At 43.2% G+C, this 19,583-nt stretch overlaps 1 protein-coding gene across 4 annotated transcripts in view; it reads right to left on the bottom strand.

Annotated features, from left to right (window-relative positions):
• Window positions 1–378: 378 nt before the first annotated feature.
• LOC105030110 (poly(rC)-binding protein 4) overlaps window positions 379–19,583 on the bottom strand; it is a 46,289-nt gene continuing 27,084 nt past the window's right edge. For 2 of the 4 annotated variants that reach the window (XM_020051966.2, XM_010903774.4), the window contains exons 5-14: window positions 18,594–18,710; window positions 13,969–14,100; window positions 12,313–12,441; window positions 10,348–10,422; window positions 7,678–7,749; window positions 6,416–6,472; window positions 6,178–6,259; window positions 4,927–4,976; window positions 1,687–1,856; window positions 379–1,514 (exon numbers count right to left, since the gene is read on the bottom strand). In XM_020051966.2, coding sequence (XP_019907525.1) covers window positions 1,157–1,514; window positions 1,687–1,856; window positions 4,927–4,976; window positions 6,178–6,259; window positions 6,416–6,472; window positions 7,678–7,749; window positions 10,348–10,422; window positions 12,313–12,441; window positions 13,969–14,100; window positions 18,594–18,710 — 1,242 coding nt within the window. In that variant the 3' untranslated portion in view covers window positions 379–1,156. The remainder of the gene's footprint in view (window positions 1,515–1,686; window positions 1,857–4,926; window positions 4,977–6,177; window positions 6,260–6,415; window positions 6,473–7,677; window positions 7,750–10,347; window positions 10,423–12,312; window positions 12,442–13,968; window positions 14,101–18,593; window positions 18,711–19,583) is intronic. The other 2 variants (XM_013136538.3, XM_010903776.4) reach the window with 2 other exon arrangements.

Consider the following 19,583-nt stretch of genomic DNA (forward strand, 5'->3'; position numbering starts at 1 on the left):
AAAATAATCTAGTTGACGGCGAATTGGAGTTGCTTATGTTCTTTTATGTGCCATGTATTTTCAAATGGGCTTCACTGGTGCCATCTCCCCCAGTGTGGAACTAGAAAAGGACATTTAATGAAGTTAAGTGGGGTTTTGGTGGAATTCACTTGCAGAGTAGACATTTAAATGAACAGTTTTTTATGTGGTCCTTTATGTTGTCCAACTTATCACTCAAAGAAAAAAGTATGTTGTTGGGCTTGTTTCATGTATTTTGCAACATGATTGAAGCATAGTGATTGGTTTACATTGGTTCTTGAGCATGTATTTTGCATTGACTATGTGAGCATTTAATCTTGTGGCCACAGGCGACAACAAAGTTGCAGACTGCACCTTTAATGGACAAACTGGTACAGTTTAAAGGGGGGACACATACCTGCAGCCATTTCAAGAAACAAAGACTTTTAATAAAGAAAACAATACAAATAAATAAGATTAAACAACTTGCACATTTCAAACAAAACTCAATAGAACATTGAACAGTACAGTACTATAGCACGATGTCATGATAAAAAAAAACAAAAAAAATACTTTCCTCCTGAACATTTACAGATTTTCTTAAAAACTCCAAGAAGCAAACATAGACATTGTATAAAAGCATCATACAGTCATACATCCATCTGCAACAGAGTATAATTTAAAAACGTGTTACTGAAGGATAAATACATTTGGGCCTATACCTAACTTGACCAATCACTATCAGATCATGATTCACATGACATTCCAGGTTAGTGCATTTCCCAAATGAGGACTGTGCCTTTTATTAGTGATAAATAACAATAGAATGAAGACAGGAGGTGAAAACAGTCCATATGTCTATGGAGAACTCACAAGTCATCTATATATGCCGTGTAGAGTATACCTTATGTTAGTTAGTGTCCCCTGTTGGTCTCTTGGTCTGGTGAATTATACAGCAGACCCATACGGAAAATCTACGGCAGCAGATATGGCTACATCACGGCGTGGGTGGAAGAACATAGGGCAAATCGCTGAAGGCACCCTATTCACCATATAGGGCACTAGAGAGGGACTAGGGTGGCATTGGGGATGTAGCCATAGCAGACAGCTGTCCGTGTCGGCCTTCAGAAGAAGGCAGAGAGTGGCGCGGTGCCTGGCATCAGTATGGTGCAAACTTCTGTCTGTCCGGCTTCTTGATGCAGTTGGCTGAGGAGATTTTAGTGGTGTAGGCCGCCAGGGTGGCGTGGGAGGGGGCCGCGGTCACGGCGACCTGGGGGGAGGGGCTGGAGAGAGTCAGGAAGGGGACCGACTTGACCCCCAGCAGGCCGGAGAAGGGCAGGGTGCCGTAGGGATGGCCGATGACGGGGGTGGGAGAAAGGGCGCCCATGGCTGCCAGGGTGGAGGCGGAGTGGTGGGAGGCGGCAGGGGAGGCAGTCTGAGTGAAGGCCATGTTGAGGTCAGCCATATTGGGGCCGGCCATGGACGCTGCCTGGGCTGTGGATTTAGCAGTCTCCAAACTACGGAGAAGAACACACAAGGTGGTGACTTCAAATATTATACAAACTGACACACTACAGTCCAGTGAAATAAAGTACAACACAACGAACTACAGCACAATACACAATTGTGTTTATGTACAAACACAATGACCCCATTACAGCCTAAATTGGCATCGTCCAGTGGACTTACCAGGAAGTTATAAGGTACTGGGCCAGGTTGATGCTGATTGGTGCGCCGGTGATGGTGACATGGCGGTCACTGGTTCCGTCCACCTGGCTGCCGATCTTTATCTGAGCCCCCGACACCTGCCTGATCTCATTGATCTTAGTGCCCTGCCGGCCGATGATCGAGCCTATCAGCTGCAATAAATTACAGATCAACGATATATAGATTAATGGAGGGACGGATGTCTGCGCAGAGATTTGAATCACTTGACTGCAATTACGATTGCCTGTGAGTAATTTGTCATAATAACAGCTAATAATCATCACAAAAAGCTGACAATTAAAGCTATGGCTTGTGTCAAGGACGTATGTAACACCATTGTTTGGCCTCCTACGGCCTGTGTGCGAAATGCACACCGCTCCAAACATTGTAATCCCATTGCCTGTCTGAAAGGGCCCATCATTTATCATGCATGTCAAATACAGTTTTCCCAACCTCTTCCTTAATTGCAGTGCCCCAGTAAAAGACAAGAGAGAGAGTCGGCACATTTGCCTGTCATTAATCTGAGTGGCTAAAAGGTTATTGATTTCCATCGCTTCCCAAACAAATCACTTTCCCAACCTGGACCAGAAGAGATGCATCTCCTGGCTAATGGAAATGATAATGGGAAAATAATTCAAAACACACAGTGTACTCCGGCCCGGTTTGTGTAGTCTCATTTTGCTGACATTCGTTTCGAAGATGCTGACATACTTTTGCATCTAGCCTTAAAAGTGTTCTCCTCTTTTTATCGCTTTCTGTTCTCTTGGACCTTCGCCCAGTTGCAGTACGACACGTGCTTATCGGGGCAGAGGCCAGAGGACCATACTAGGCTTGAGGATCAGTGTCTAGACCAACGATCTAACCCTGAATGCATTTTGTCAGGCCGCAGAGGCTGGGGGTTATGCTGTCAGAGAGAGCCGGCAAGAGGCCTTGACAGTGATGGAGTACATTCTGTATGTGTGTGTATGTGTTGGCAGCTTAACGGTTGACTGATAGTGGCCCCTGCGCCACACACACCAAGCAAACACACACACACACAATTCTGTTCTTGTCTATCTCTCTTTATTTCACATTCCTTTCTTGAGAAGTCACAGTTCTGTTCCGCAGCATCCGATTGGTCACACACCATCCTGGTTGGTCTCCACGGCTATTATTGGCTTGACAGATTATTCAGGGAGCAGCTAGCTATGCGCTGGCACTGACAAGCCAGGCTGAAGACCAGACCGCAGAGACAATACACAGTGCCAGCCCAGACCTGGGATCAGAGATAATGACCAGCACCCACCCAACTACCCCCTCCCCAGGGAGGGCAACACAGTTCCTCACCACAACTCAAGGGATTGGAAACTGTACGGTTTTCAACCTGTACCCATTCAAAAGTGTATAGCCGATTCAATGTCAATGAGAAAAAAATACATTGTACGTGCACGAACCCCCCCCCCCCCACGTTCAGACTGTTGCGATTCTGTGGTCATGGTGAGTTGAAGGCTTGTTTTGAATGTACGCGGGGGCCATTTTCCAAGGTATGTGTCGGAGCAGAAAATAGACCATTGTGTGTGCTGGTGATTAGCAGTGCTAAACAGGGCATATACACCGTGCAGGAACACAGCATGCCTTGCCACAGCTGCTGGCGGAACTGGCCTATATTTTTCTTACAATTCCTGCTGAAGCGGTAGGACTGGTAGGACACAAGAAGAAGGATGGGGTGGTCGGGGAGTCATCGTTTCTCTCCAGGCTAAATCCTCCCCAGGCAGAAGTACAATATACTGCTGACTGTGGATAATCTCTTCCTCCATGCCCCCCTCCTCCCTCTCTCGCTCTCTGAACCGTAAGGAGACATCTCAATAGCGTATGTGTATTTTCATATACGATAGGTCCGTGAGTAATCATTTGCACTGTTAGTCTACACCTGTGACTAACAAAGCGTGTGACGAATAGATTTGATTTAGAAGCAATTACCTGGAGTGTGCACATATTGGCTTAACCTCTTCTAACTGTTCGGATGAATGCAAATGAACATTAAACATAAGGGGATAAGTAGAGGAGACCGTTTCAGACTGCTGAGCAGCATCCAATCGGTCACACACCAACCAGGCTAACTGGAACCCAGGCTAAATCTCCCGTCGCAGCTCTAAGAATGGACCTTGAATCCTGCACCGGTCTGCCGTCTTTTGGTCTGACTCTGATGTAGAGGCAGAGAGTGGAGGGGGGCTCAGCCATGGCTATAAATCCAATCCTGGAACAATGGCTGGAGCTTAGACCCAGCTGTCTCTGTCTTTCACCCCCCCCCCCCCCCCCCCCACACACACACACACACACAACAACAGTCATTCCACTGAGGAATTGGAAGGTTTGTTATTTAAGGGTTTGCTGGTGTGACGTGGTCCGGGAGCTATGTTCACATGTCGTCGTGACGTTATGGGACGTCTCGGAGAGTTTGTCGCCGTCTGCCCCGGTGGGATTCGTTTCATGACTGCAGCTTTCGTGAGGTCCGCCATCTATACGGACAGTCGGACGGACAGCCAGTCTGATTATCACAGGGACGGTCTGAGGTCTCTTCCTCTCCAGATGTAATCCAGCACGTTTTTCACTCGCTGGGATTGGCGAGGCTTCACACGACGCGTTTTAGTGAGAAGGAGAATATTTCAGTCTGTTTTTCCATTGGATGTTTGTGTCAGCAGAGGGAGAGTGTCTAAGTAGGTCAGGGAACAGGAGAGGATTTACCGGGTACACATGGGAGTCACAAGGAGATACTAGAACCCAGACAATAACGCCAGAGGCTCCAAATCGACTCAGATTCCCCATGATCGGTCTGGGGTTAGAAGGACTCGGGTAATTAGTGTGTTGCCAAGACGTCTTCCCAACTCTCCTTTAAAGTTGCCCAGGAAAACGGTCGGCCACAAACCCTCGAGCATCCACGTAGTTGACATCCCCTGTTTCTATGGCGGGTTAATATGTTTGCTGTGATCATTTTGTTTATGCTGCTGTCTAGTTTGTTAGCTAATGAATCTTTGAGTAGATTGTTCTGGGTAACAGCATCTAGGTAAGGTGATTTGACTTCAATTTAGGAGTATAATTGGAATTCTCTTTCAATTATTTAGTGTTTTTCCTAGAATTTAATTGGACATACAAAAACACCCCCTGACTACACTTAATCCCAAGAATGTCTGATTAAAGGACAGAAAATCTGAATGTAATATTATTTTTCATTAAAATGCTTACATCGTTTGGAATAAGGAGCTCCTGCGATGTCTGGGAGGAAGAGTCCATTCCTAATGAGAGAGAATATGTAAATGGACACATGGTTTCATACAGACATACATCCATCCATTACATTTGTAAATGGACACTTGGTTTCATACAGACATATATCCATCCATCCATTACATTTGTAAATGGACACTTGGTTTCATACAGACATATATCCATCCATTACATTTGTAAATGGACACTTGGTTTCATACAGACATATATCCATCCATCCATTACATTTGTAAATGGACACTTGGTTTCATACAGACATATATCCATCCATCCATTACATTTGTAAATGGACACTTGGTTTCATACAGACATATATCCATCCATTACATTTGTAAATGGACACTTGGTTTCATACAGACATATATCCATCCATTCATTACATTTGTAAATGGACACATGGTTTCATACAGACATATATCCATCCATTCATTACATTTGTAAATGGACACATGGTTTCATACAGACATATATCCATCCATTCATTACATTTGTAAATGGACACATGGTTTCATACAGCCATATATCCATCCATTACATTTGTAAATGGACACTTGGTTTCATACAGACATATATCCATCCATTACATTTGGCTTGCAGGACAAGCAATCCAGCATATTTGACATACTACATGAGAAATATGTTTTGTTGGGTTAACAGCTAGATTTAGCGACTTACAGAATGTTTAACATGCCACAGTGTTATTTCAACTGATACTTTTATTTTATTTTGTATTTATTTAGTGATGGAGTACATCATTTCTTATAATAGTTTCCATTTTCCCTTCCAGATGCAAAGAGACATTTATGAGCAAAAGCTGTAGGTTGCTTTCTGTCATCTTCACCACCACAAGCACATGATAAGCTGGGCTTATGACATGGATTTCTTTACTCTCGCTACTGAAGAAAGGGATGCTTTAGTAGGATTTAAAAGCCAACGCTTTTACTCAACGCTGTTCTAACAGCAGCCCAGATGCACAATTAATGTTAGAGATATTCGGCATCTGACGAGGGAATAAACGATCAGGCCGTTAAGCCTCAAGTCAAAATCTTGCTGTATGTGTACCAGGTTCCTTTCCAGTAACACTGGCCTTCAAGAAAGGACATAGCGTCTGATGCTTACGTCTCCCACAGCTTGCCCGACTAATATCACTCGCAGGCTCAATGTCTTTCTATTTCCACGAGGGCTTTATAAAGTAGAAACAACTCATACCAGGTAGAACGGTCGTAGCCTGTTGGCACATGGAACTTGTCTGCATGTTCTGCTGCATGGATAGCTGCTGGAGCTTGGCCAACTGGGACAGAGGGAGAAAGAGCATGTTGGAAAAGTATGTTCAATGCAATTACAATGCGATAGGTTAGTCAGTACAGTATCGAATAGCACTCAGGTTTATTTACTGTGAAAGGCACTGATACATATGGTACAATACTAACGACACAGTCCAGCATACCTCCGCATGTGGAATTCCATATTGGTTTTGGACTGTGTAGGCCTGGAAGAAATCACTCTGCATTAGGCAAATGACAGCAAAACAACATTGTTACGCCGATAACCACTTAGCCTCGTATTATCGCTGATACATCACATTTACACAGGTTAAATATTGACAAATACAATATTGATAAGTAAACACAATCATTGTGCAATGCAGGACATGCTTATGGAGTGTGTTATACCTGCTGTAAGAATGTAGAGCTATTAACCGCATATAAATCCCCAAAGTACATTCTTAATGTATTGCACAGGACAGGTGGCGCATATACAATTTTACCGGCATATTGTATGTGATGGCCCATCAGTCCAGATTGGACATCATCAGGGGGGCGCAATCTTCACAACAGGGGGCCAATTTATCCACCCTGCAAGCTCTCTGCAGTAATAACTTCATAGTCTCTTCCCTCCTCACTCTCCTCATGCCTCTCTCTTCCTTGGCTGTCTCTCCTCCCTCCCATCCACCCACCCACAACCTTGCTCTACTCCTCCTCTCTCATTAGTTATGGTGGTGTCCATGAAGCCTCATTGTCAGGGTAGACAGCACTTAGCTAAACTCAATTCAGTCCGACGCCAGATCTCTGGCTAGAATTACCACTCCGCGCCACAGCCGTCATTTGCAGGAAGGGCTCTTTACGTGGCCCCATTATGCACCGAAAGGACCCAATCAACTCTAAGCACAGGAAGCCGTCGGTAATCCCCTCGTGTGTTCACCACTATACGAGAAACAACGCAGTCAATAATCCTCATCGGCACAAGGGAGCTGATCTGTCTAAAAATGTGTCGATGTGTTTTGCATTGTTGTCCGTTCAGTTTGTGTGCATTTCAAAAGAGCTGAAGGAACGCCATTTTGAAATACCTAATTACAGGAGCCAACGCATGACAGCGTCTCTATCCTCATTGTGATAGCTACTGTAGAGGGATGTGAAAATGGGTTTTCTAGACGGTTCTGCAGTTCATTGTGACGTCGAGTCTTAGTGGTCGTCCTGTTCACGAGGCCATGTTGGAACAATGGCTGCGGATTAAGCTCAGCTGTCGTTTGAGTGTCTCATGCCAGTGCTATGCTACCCACTTTTTGACCTTGCACATGCGCTTTCAACGCCCTCTACCACTCATTAACCCTTCAACAGCTCTATTTAAGACCCCTTTTGTGGTAGGAATATTACATTATTGTTTCTATTCACAGTTAAAGGTTTTGGTTTGACATCTTGCGATACTCACCGGCTGTAGGTCGAGGGCACCCTGGGAAACGGAGTACAGAGGGTGTGGGGCAAAGTCTGATGCCTCAAACACCTAAACGTACAGACAGGCAACTTGAATTAATATTATGTGCCTTAATCCACCATAATAATATTAAATAATGAGTCCATCCTTTATAGCCCATCCCTACACTTTTCAGGGCCCCAGGCAAGATCTGGTACCTTCTAGCAAGGATTTATTTAAAGGGAATGAGGGAAACATTTTAAAATGTGTCTTGTGTCCAAACCTCCCAGACTTAGTGTTGGACTGCTATTCAAAATGCAGAAAGCAAGGTAGAGCCACATCAATTGCTTCGTCCCAAGGTTATACACATCTCCAAGCATTTGTTGAATACAGCAAATATAAATCAACAACACTTGATTGATGAAACTGGTCACGAAAAACACACCAGCAACTTTCAGGTGAACATCAGACAAGTCGCCGAAAACAAGTCCTTTTACAAGGCCTCTGTTGCCAACAAAAAATACAGACAATTGTTTAATCAGCCCTAGCCTCTTTGACCATGCCACACCATGCTAGTTGAAATCGTTTGGATTAAAGAGATAGAACACAGTTTAAATAAGTAATGCCTCAAAAAACATCAACCAAATGAAAAGCCTTGCTTTGGTGGAACTCCAGAAAGTGCTCATTAAACATGGTCATGTCTCTAAGTGTCAAAATGGATTTCATTTTCCGACTCGACACTCAGACTTTCTACCCGATCGCCAACTAGCTAACTTCTGTACCGGACAACACAGCTCGAGAGTTAATTTAGAGTTGTATATTGCTCACCTATCAAACCTTTCTGTGATTGTGGCATGCCCATAAGCTAATGTTTGTCCCTGGGGTAAAAATATGCTGGTATGAATGACCAAATATAAATATTGATCAGTTTTACCAAAACAGAGTAACACATTTTCCTCCAAGTTTCCTATCGTGTACATCAATGTTTCAAGCTAGCATATGGCACTAACAACATTCTAGAATATATTTTATATTGGAAAGTAAAAAAAAAAAGCTTTGAACCACACTAACCGTGCTGTCAACAACCATGTAGGGAAGGTTTCTTGAAATGTCCAATCCAGTAGAAATCGTTGCACTAGGTGGCCATGCAATTTAAAATATTTTTGAAATACAATATATTTTAGGAGGTGTGACAAGATTTGGAGGTGTGGTCTGTGAACGTTGAAATCAGCGACCCAGTCTTTGATGTCAACATCCACAGAAGCCTGGATTGGACCCAATCTGCACTGGACCCAATGTGAATCAGCTGTAGACATACTGTATGTTAAGGTTCAGATGTTCATTTATTTTCAGTCACCAACAGATGGTGTCAACTAGGGGTCCAATTACAGACTAAATTAGTTCAGCTTCATGAACACAAAACATGTAATCAATTGATTTGGTTCTTTCCACTTAGTCGGGGCGTTTAGTGAGGCATGTGCAGTAATGACATTAGTTTCAAAATTGGTGTTGTTCCTGTTCAAGATTTTAAGTTTATTTTCCAGCAAATGTTTTATGACAAATTTCATGAAAGTATATTTACTTTTCCAGAAATCAGAGACATCTATATAGCACATTTCCTGCTATTCTAGTATGAAATCAATAGGGGCACCTGGAGGTCAGGGTACCTGGACACATGCCCTTCAAGCCCAGTTGGTAGTCTATTATCTAGCTTGATGTATAAAAAGTGTGAACTGACATGGCTACTGACTGACTGCCAGTGATTAACACAACTTAACATAAAAACTGGTGAAACAACCATGTTTCACAATTGCGTTTGTGTGTGTCCCTGGTGATCCTATGTGGCATATTTTAAACACACTTTGTCTATTACAGATGTCAAGCACAGAAATACTTGAAAGATGAAAACGAAATTCATGCGATTAAACAGTGAGAAGTAGCCTTCAAAAGTGCCACCAAGGAGTATTTCAACCTGATAAAAAATTCTTGATTTTGCAACTGAAATGTTCCCTGAAGCAGAACGTAAAACATATTCCGTTTTTCTGCCTGAATCTATTGACGGGAGTAAAGATCAAATAGGGTTGTGGTCCTTGGAGCTTGATGACTAAGTCTCTGGCATAGTTAACTGGCTTATGGTATGAGTCACCATCCAGCCAAGTGTTTCCCATTCCTGTTTGATTTTCTCCTCTTAGAAATTACACAAACACTCCGCCCTGGATTCATTAAAGCACTTCATTTTACTCTGACCATAACCTCACCCTGCAGATTAATTTGATATCTTATTATGAGCGCTCACCCTGCAGTTTAATTTCATATCTCATTATGAGCGTTATCCCGACACAATACCTTATCAGACGTTTGAGAGTAAGGCTCAGACAGCTCATACATATTGCAACACCATTTGGATCATCAGCGCAAGCTGGCATAGCAACCGAGCTCCAGTGAACACTGGAAGTCTGGAAATGTTTTACTTGGTGGGGGTCCCGACAATCTCACCCCCCCACAATTACTGACACACACAGTACAGATGACCCCCGAGTACCAAAACGACTTCTTATCTTCACATTGGGTGGCTCTTGGGTCCCACATGAACTTTAATGAGGAGATCTTACATAGAACGCCATGCTGAAATCCCTCAATAACTAGACATATAAATACATGGTGCGGATGTGTTAATGGGGTTCTCACCTGGTTGCCTGAGATAAGAAGGGCTCCCGGGGAAGGGCTGGGCCTGTAGGGGATGGTTGCACCCTTTGGGGGAGACTGAGGAGAAGACAGGACAAGGGGTCTGACGTTGTGGGGTAACAAAACACCCTCATCACCAACAATCAAGTGTGAAACGTGTTTGAATAATGTCTGCTTTCAGTCCGGCTAATTATTTCGTGTGGGTGTGAAATAAATGGAGCAAACGGAGTTGAACTATTAGCACATTAAAACACAATGACAGTTAATGGTGTATTAAACTACTAATGACATTTACAGAACATGTGTCCCATTGTGTTTCTCCTGGTGGCATTGTTCATTCATTGAACAGTTCAAACATTAAAACAGCAGCTCTTTAGGGTTGATTGGACTGTTCTTGGGTTTGTAATCTCAGCCTTCGGCTCAGGTTGTTTAACATCCCAATTGGACATGTCAAAGAAAGAATGCACTTGACTGGCGCACACACCCAAACTCACATATGCTCAACTGACAAAAACCGGTTAAGAAGACAAACCAAAGGTTAAACAGAACACAGGAAGTTGTATATCGTCATAGCTATGCAGGTTAACTGGAAATGTGGAGCATGTCGGATGAAGATTTTTTTTGTATAAATTTGCATAATTTATATCCTGTAGCCAAAAGCAAGGCCCCACTGGTAGATAATCCTAATGAAAGTTGCAAGCCTTTGAAGAAAACCCCGGAAAACTGGATCAAACTAGCAATTAAGCAGTCAGGTCCAGCTGCAACGGAAAAACAAAAGGGACGGCACCTACGCAACAGAGGGAAATGACGCTTCAGGTCATCTGTTCTTTCTTTCCCCAAAGGTTTCTCAGGAGAGCATACAGCTAACACTGTAAAGCCAAAGTGAGTCATTTTGACTTATTAACTCTTTTTAAAATTGAAATATCTTAAGTTTTTAAATCACGCCTCCCTCCGTCCTTGACTTGGCTCTGTCTGCAATGCTGTCAAAATGTTGTTACCCAACCTTGTTCTGTTCAGTGTTCTCTAAATCAGTGCTTGCCAACTTTTACCTTGGTGGCCCAGGAGTACTGCAGAAATTCTACGTGGGATTAAATTAAATGTTAATGGCATTCACCTGGTGTCCCATATCTAAACCAGTGCCTGGGGGGCTAGAACGAAAACCAGGAGTACGCTGGGTCCTGAGAATTGGAGTTAAGAATCATTGCTTCAAATCTTCCAATTCATGTTGTCATGCTTCAAATAACACATTTAAACCAATGAGGGCTCAGATAAATATTTTCGGAGACGCCCCCACTATCTGGTGCCAAGGCCTTGAGCTGTTTTTTAATGTTTGTATTTTTAAGAGGACGTGTCGTTATTTTAAAAGCAAATCATTTTAAACCATCACATGAAAAGTCACATGAAGGAAATAGGTTTTCATTTCTGTAAACTCTCAGATCCTTATGGTTTAAAAATACTTGCCAACCGTTGCCAACCTACCCTCAACACTGAAGAGATTTCAGTGATTTTATTTCAAAAGATCACTTTTTCCAAAATAGCCACTGTTTCAAATAGAGCACGCTGCCACAGATACTGTAGCTCGGGTGCTTTAGTCTTTCACCAGCTTTTCTGTCTGCTATATAATAACTTCTCTCAAGGTCTAATGGGGTCAGCAAGCAAAGCCAGAGGATGCTGGCTAATGTAATGCAATGAGTTGAGGACAAGTTACCACATTTCCTTCAGTCTCGGGTGAGTGGAACAGTAAATAAGAGGCCGCTGTCACCTTGTAATTGTATTCTCACCTACACAAACATTCAAATCAACACTACTGATAACACCCAGGTTATCAGTAAAAAAATAAACCTTCATCTCGTGCCCTAAAATATACAGAAAGACTCATCGTTGCTCCAGTGGCACTGAAGTGTGGACTTGACTGAATGCCCTTTCATGTGTGAGGGGCATAGGAGAAGGAAAGGAACAGCACCCTACCTCCAGGATCACAGTGCAGATCAGCCGGACACACTGGATCACAGAGTCCTGACTCCCCGATATCGTCACCCCTCGCTCAGTAGAGTTGGGCAGCAAATCCCCTGCCACTTGTATCTGTGCTCCGGTGCTCTGCAAAGAAAAGATAGGACCCACTCAGAGAGACATGGCATTCAGATGATCACCGGGGGTTCCTTTAAAATGTGCATTTTTCTGTTACTTAACCAGGAAGGTGGATTCTTATTCACAGCAAAGACCTGGGTGGATTGTTACAGGGAAGGAGGAGCAATTAGGGTGTACTGACTTCCTCAGGGTCAGGATAACATATCACTTAGGTGGTAAGAGAAATAGAACTGGGGACCTCTTGGACACTTGTCAGTTGCCCTAACCATTAGGCCACGTTGCCACCTTGTTGACCTAATTTGGAAATAGCTAGAGGCTTCCCCCTCTTTTGGTTGAGTAAGCTTGGAGACTTTGTGATAAGCTTAGCGCTTAACTTGCATACAAATTGAATGGATCTGATAGACCAGCATACAAATAGAGTTTGTCCAGAAGGAAAATCAGCTGGCAGTAGAGCCAAAGTAAGCAATGTGTAAAAAAGCACAAAATGCATCCTGACCACAGGATATCATGTCAGGTTCCCGACAGAGGTTTGGTGCCTTTGAAATAAACATACTGCAAAACCAGACATGAAACAGACTGGCATATGGTAGCCTTGAGGGTTGATCAGGGAAGGAACTGACTCCACACTCTGGCTACAGTCAAGTGAAATGGCAGCCTTTTTTCTAAATGTTTAGGGACTTGTTTTTTTTGCCTCTAGTCAACATATCTCATCAACATTCTTTTATCATAGCATTCTTTAACAAATGATTTGCTTAACCAGATATAGTTCAGTAGGTTAGCATGAAATGTTTGATTTAGTGCTGAAGGATGAAAGGGTCAGAAATGGCACACTTTTATAAGCTGAATAAAAACTGATTTAGCACAATTTCTGCAAATCCTCAGATTGGCATAGTGTCCCCTCATAGGTAATTGGCAAAAGCGCATTTATATATATATATTTTTACAGTTATTTCACCAAGTGATTATGCTATAAACAAATGCAGTACTGTGCACAAGTCTTAGGCACCTGAACGTTGAACTAAATTCATTAATTTGGATAAGATTTTTTTTTCTTTCATGAAAACACTTACTACCCATACAAAAAGCCTTAGTTCAATTGTCAGGTGCCTAATATTTTGCACAGTACTGTATACAGCAAAGACCTGGGATCAATTAGGGTTAACACAGTCTTGCCCAGGGACAGAACAACAGAGTTTTTTCACCTTGTTGGCTGGGGGATTAGAACTATTGAGTGGTGACCTTGTGTAAACTGGCCCAACACTCTCGACCACAAAGCTACCATTATGCCCATTCAGAGTCATGTCTTCCACATCGTTGGATCTACAGTACGACCCCAAATTACTTTTAAAGATTGTATTAGTTTAGGGAACAACTCAACAACCAATATTGATTTAACCAAATCAAATGTATTTTTTGGAAGAGTGTCTACCAGACTAATAGTGAGCAGTGGACAGAGATAGAATGAAGGTGTGACGGGGGGTACAATAGCCTGTTTGCAAGTCTGTGTGTTTAAGGTGACAGAGGTTCGAATCACACCTCTCTGATCTCCTTGATCTTGGCCCCTCCCTTTCCGATAAGAGATCCACACTGGCTGGCCGGGATGACCAGTCGTAGTGTCACTGGGGGTTTGCTGCTTATGGTGCCGTTGGCGACCAGCGTCGTGAGGTCCTGCCGAGAGGGAGCGAAGGAAGTGTAAAAGAGAGAAGGAGGCGAAGGATAAGTCACTGATTGCATAATCCCCTGAAAAACCCATTCAGAGCTTTTTGATGGATTGGGTCCCCTGAGTGGTCGAGTACTTGTGATGCTTCGGACTCCGTCATGTCCATTTTCTATTTTCCTTTATGTGACCAGGTACTAAGTAGCCTCTCATTCACTCCAGTGTGGGCGGGGATTGAGCTGGTAATTATATGAACAGTCAGGCTCCCTAAGCCTTTGAAATGCAAATGAGCCTTGCAGCCTCCCTGCCCATCAGCGTACATCCAAACATGTTGGCCAGAATATGAGTCTCTCCATCCTTCACTCTTTCTCCCTGTTCATCTCTCTCTCCATCCCTATCTCTCCATCTCTCTTGCTCTCTCTATCTATCTCTCCATCTCTCTCTACCTCTCTCCATTTCTCTCTATTTGTAGGCAGATTGCAAAGCAGACCATGTATTTCAAACAGAATTCATTAGCTAGGCAGTGACCAATAAAATATTATTTTCATATACTTTGCATAGGTGCCCTCCAAGGGAGTTAAACATACAATTAAAAACTTTAATACTAAATTCCTCCGACAGTTCTTACACTCACGCACACCTATAGAAAACCAATATATTTAATGTGGCTATGACGGTTGGCTTTCTCTCGTTGTCAATGTTAAGTGACGCAGATGGAACAGACTTCAGTACAGGCGTTGCGTTTTGATACAAGAGGAGCACGTTGCACATCAGGGGCGATCAAACCGCTCTGGGCCTCATTTCCCAGATTTGATCCCAAAAAATAATAATATATAAATATATATATATATATGCGTAATCTCTTAACAACCGTGAACAGCCCACTCCTTCCCCACTCAGCAAACTCGGCGACTTTCAAAAGCCAACTGGCGGAAATATATCCGGGGGTTAGAAGAAGCTGCAGTCACGCAGAGGCGCTGGGCTTAATCCTCTGTGTATGCTGTGGTAAGGACGATAAGACATCAATGAAGAATGAATAAACTGCTCCAGATAAATGCTTCATCTTCTTTCCTGGGAGCAACAAGTCAACTACAAGCCTTTTTCATGAAGACACGGCCCCACCACGGTGGGCCATTAGTGCATTATGTTAATGTCAGCTTACTGTGTGACTGGTGGTGAGACAGGTGCTGTAACAAATAACAGGCTAGGACTAAACTCTAAGGTGTTATTATATTCCAGGGAACTGTTTGAGTAGGCATCAAGTTTATGAATGACATAGAAAATCAGGATGGTGAAATACTATTACACAGGCAATTAACATATATAAATGGAAAATAGTACACTGTACAAAAGTATAATCAACTAATATTAATAATAATGTTGCTGTACTGAAAAACTGGAGGAGGCAGATAATACATTTAAAGAAAGGCTTGAATTTGTCTGCCACCAATACTGAAAACCAAGCATATTGCAAAATTACCAATATTAACTATGATGAGTTTCATTTAAAGTCAAAAGGTTTGACAGCTATGTCACACCAAACTCAAGTCAGGTAGGAACAGATCTTTCATATAACAACACAATGGAATCAGGTCTATGATCTGATGAAATAACAACTGTCAAATTCATCTGTGCATTCCAATTTAATACATATAGAATACTCAAATAAATATCTTATGGTACTGCTAAAACATTATGACCACCTGCCTAATATGCGATTGATCCTCTGTGTGCCGCCAAAACAGCGCCGACCCGCAGAGGCATGGACCCTACAAGACCCCTGAAGGTGTCCTGTGATATCTGGCACCAAGATATTAGCAGCAGATCCTCCAAATCCTGAAAGTTGTCTGGTAGAGCCACAATGGATAGGACTTGTTGGTCCAGCACATCGCACTGATGCCCAATCGGATTTGGATCTGGGGAATTTGGAGGCCTGGGCAACATCTTGAAATATTTATCATGTACCTCAAACCATTCCTGAACAATGTGCGCAGTGTGGCAGGGCGCATTATCCTGCTGAGAGAGGCCACTTCCATCAGGGAATACCACTGCCATGAAGAGGTGTACCTGGTCTGCAACAAAGTTTATGTAGGTGGCACGTCAAAGTAACATCCACATGAAAGCCCGGACCCAGGGTTCCCCAGCAGAACATTACCCAGAGCATCACACTCCCTCCACCGGCTTGTCGTCCTCACACAGTGCATCCCGGTGCCATCTCTTCCCCAGGTAAACGGCTCACACGTACACGGCCGTCCACGTGATGTAAAAGAAAACAGGACTGGAGGTCCTTCTTCCACTGCTCCAAGGTCCAGTTCTGATGCTCGCATGCCCATTGTAGGCACTTTGACAGTGGTACAGGGGTCATCATGGGCACTCTGACTGGTCTGTGGCTACACAGCCCCAGGGTGTGATGCACTGTGTGTTGTGACATTCCTCCCTGTGTGCCTATGACATCTTTAATTAAAGCATAGGGGGGTGGGCGCACAGGAATGTGACATTCCTGTGTGTTATTCCTCCCATAACCATCATTAACATTTTCTGTGACTTGTGCCACAGTAGACCTTTTGTAAGTTTGGGCCAGATGGGATAGCCTTTTTGGCCCTGGGGCATCAATGAGCCTTGAGTGCCCAACACTCTGTCGCAGGTTTGTGGTTTGTCCCCTGATTGTTCGCTAACCATCTAATCTACCCAGACCTTAACATGTGCCCTTGTTAGGAGATGAACAATGTTATTCGCTTCACCTGTGAGTGGTCATGATGTTTTGTCCTGATATTAAGTCCAAAAATGGTTGTGAAATCATAATAAGGGTAAAATTTGGCCTATATACTGTGACCTGTTACACCTCTGGGACCATGGTCAGCAAGTAGGAACATTGTCATGCTGTAAGAGAAAACACTTCGGCGTGCAATCTCAAAAGATATGATTCAGAAATGGAGGTTTAAGACTTTTGTAAGACACAACAGTAGAATGCAGGGCTAGTAGGAAAAAATAACAATCAAATACTGGGAAAGATGCGGAGGTCTGATCTGTGAATTGCAGAGGTTTGGAGTTGAGATTGTTTGCTTTAACTACTGACACTGAGGCACTCAAAAATGGATAGCCAGACATTTAGTTTTTCTGGTTTTCTCTGGTTTTCTTTAAGAAAAGAACAGTGACTAGTGGCGAGCAGAACCATCAACATCTGCAGCATTCAAGATGGTTGCTTTATGAAAAGGTTAAAAGTTCAAAGTTAAAACTGCTAGCACAAAAGTACCAGAGGCTATGCCCCAAAGTTTGGCTCCAAAATTAGAGTGATGAGACATGTGTTGTGGCCTGCCTGGATGGTTAGAGAGAGACTTTGGGGAAAACATTTGCCTTTTAACATATTGTAGGCCTTACAAAGCATTACACCATGCTCCCTGGAGAGAGGAACAGAATTACAACCCAAACTCAAATAGGACTCTCTTGCTCTTAAATGACTGGATTAAGTCAATTTTATTGACAACCTAACTGATTAAATCCTCGCGTTCAAAGTAATGATGGGAATAACTACCCAATATCGAGTTGCGGACAATCTATCCCCTAGTAACAGTTGTGAAGCCCTTTAAGCGGTAGAGAGAACGATATGAATTCTTTACAATACCCATTGGTCACATTCGCCCACCCCCCCCCATGCTTTAATTAAAGATGTCATAGGCACACAGGCATGGTGAGACATGCTGCTGAAGGTCAGCAAACAGGTTGCCATGACAACTCCGGAGTTTCGTCTGAAGGTAGGGTTGGGAAGAGGTGAGAGCTTAAGATCTTTAATGAATGCTGTTCGCCGCTCTCAGCCGGCATGTTTACTGAATGCTATGAAACTGGGCTCCATCGGCCCCTCTATCGCAGGGAGCGACTGTCCCAGACCTAGCAGGGCTAGCTGAAAAATGCCCCCGAATCTATCATGTTAATTAGTCTGCTGATGCATAGAACGGATGCAAGATGCTGTTGCTGTATGAGGCAAAGCCCACTCTCATTAAGAGACTAAACCCAAACCTTGTCTGTTTGATTAATTAGCAGGTTGACGTGTTGTCATCTGCTCTTTCACCAACGAGCCTGGAGCACTGACGCATGCTCCCTCCCAAAACAATGATGCCGTCCATAATAGCCAATTGTCTGTAACCGTCCTTTGTCAAGTGTGTTTCAATGTTAAGCTCAATTTAATAAGTCACTACGGTGCATAAAGGACCGGTGACAAATGCATTCATCAGTGTAGCCATACTTCACACCACACTATGGTCCATGAAGAGCTAAAAGCATTGTGCACCAACAGCATCAAATGTCTGACCAGTATCCAATATCAAATTCATCTGCTCTATAAGCCAACTGAACAGGCAGCCTTGCTATAAAATGTCATCAATGCTTTGCAGTATAAATAAACAACACATTATCAAATTGCAAACTAGGAAATGGAGAGAAAATCAAATGAAGTAATCTGTGCCATGCCTGTGGAAATCTGCAAGGGGAAATGACAGTGCCGTCTTACCTCTTCCAGTTTGTATGTGATCATGGTGAAGGCCCTGAAGACACTCTCTGTGGAGCCTGTGATGGTGATGATCCTCTCCGGACAAGAACCCTCCGAGATGTTGACCCGTGCACCGCTCTGAAAGGGACAAAATCCAGGGCCAAGCTGTATTTAGAAAGCATTAGATAAGAGACATGTTTCAGACCTGACCCGGCATGCGGTTGAAGAGAATAGTGTTAGGGAAGATCAGAGTGGTAAGTTGAGGACAGCATGAGTGAGGAAGTCACCCAGGGCACAGGCGTCAATTCGACGGCTTGTTTTGACTTACATTGTATGAGTCGTCAACTCATTTCAGTGTCACTGAGATTTTGGTCAAAACGTTTTTCCCTGTTGATTTCAATCCTCAAAAAATAACATTGCTTCAACATATTTTTGCCCAGTAAAAAAGATTATATTAGATAGTTTAGATTCAACTTTGTTGTAATTGAACAAGTACAAATACAGTACCACGAAAATGCAGTCAGCATCTAACCAGAAGTACAAATAGAAGAGGGCAGGAATTTTGCGAGTATTAAGTATATGTAAATTACAAGTGGAATGTATAGATGTGCAATGAAAGTAAGTTGAAGAGGTATCAGTATGATGGTTCAGGGATGAAGAACATAATGTAACAGGTCAAATGAATGGAAAACTGCAGCAGTGAAGTAAATACACCCTGCTCCACAGACACAGAAACAGACACAGACACAGACTAACAATAAATAACTGAAGCATCATTCAGGGATGGACCTTGCTGTAACTAAACCCCAGGCTAGTGCTCAGACCCCCACACACTGCCCTTCCATATCCCTCCAGAGCCCAGGGGACTGGAGAAGTGATGTGTGTACTAGAGACATAATGCTACTTTAACCTCCATGATGGCTGTTACAATCATTCCAATGAGTCATTTTGACAGTATGAAGGCCTTTGGTGGAAGCCAGAGATCCTCACACAGCAGGAACTAACTAAAGG

Source organism: Esox lucius, chromosome 12 (assembly GCF_011004845.1).
Source record: "Esox lucius isolate fEsoLuc1 chromosome 12, fEsoLuc1.pri, whole genome shotgun sequence".
NCBI classification, from domain to species: domain Eukaryota; kingdom Metazoa; phylum Chordata; class Actinopteri; order Esociformes; family Esocidae; genus Esox; species Esox lucius.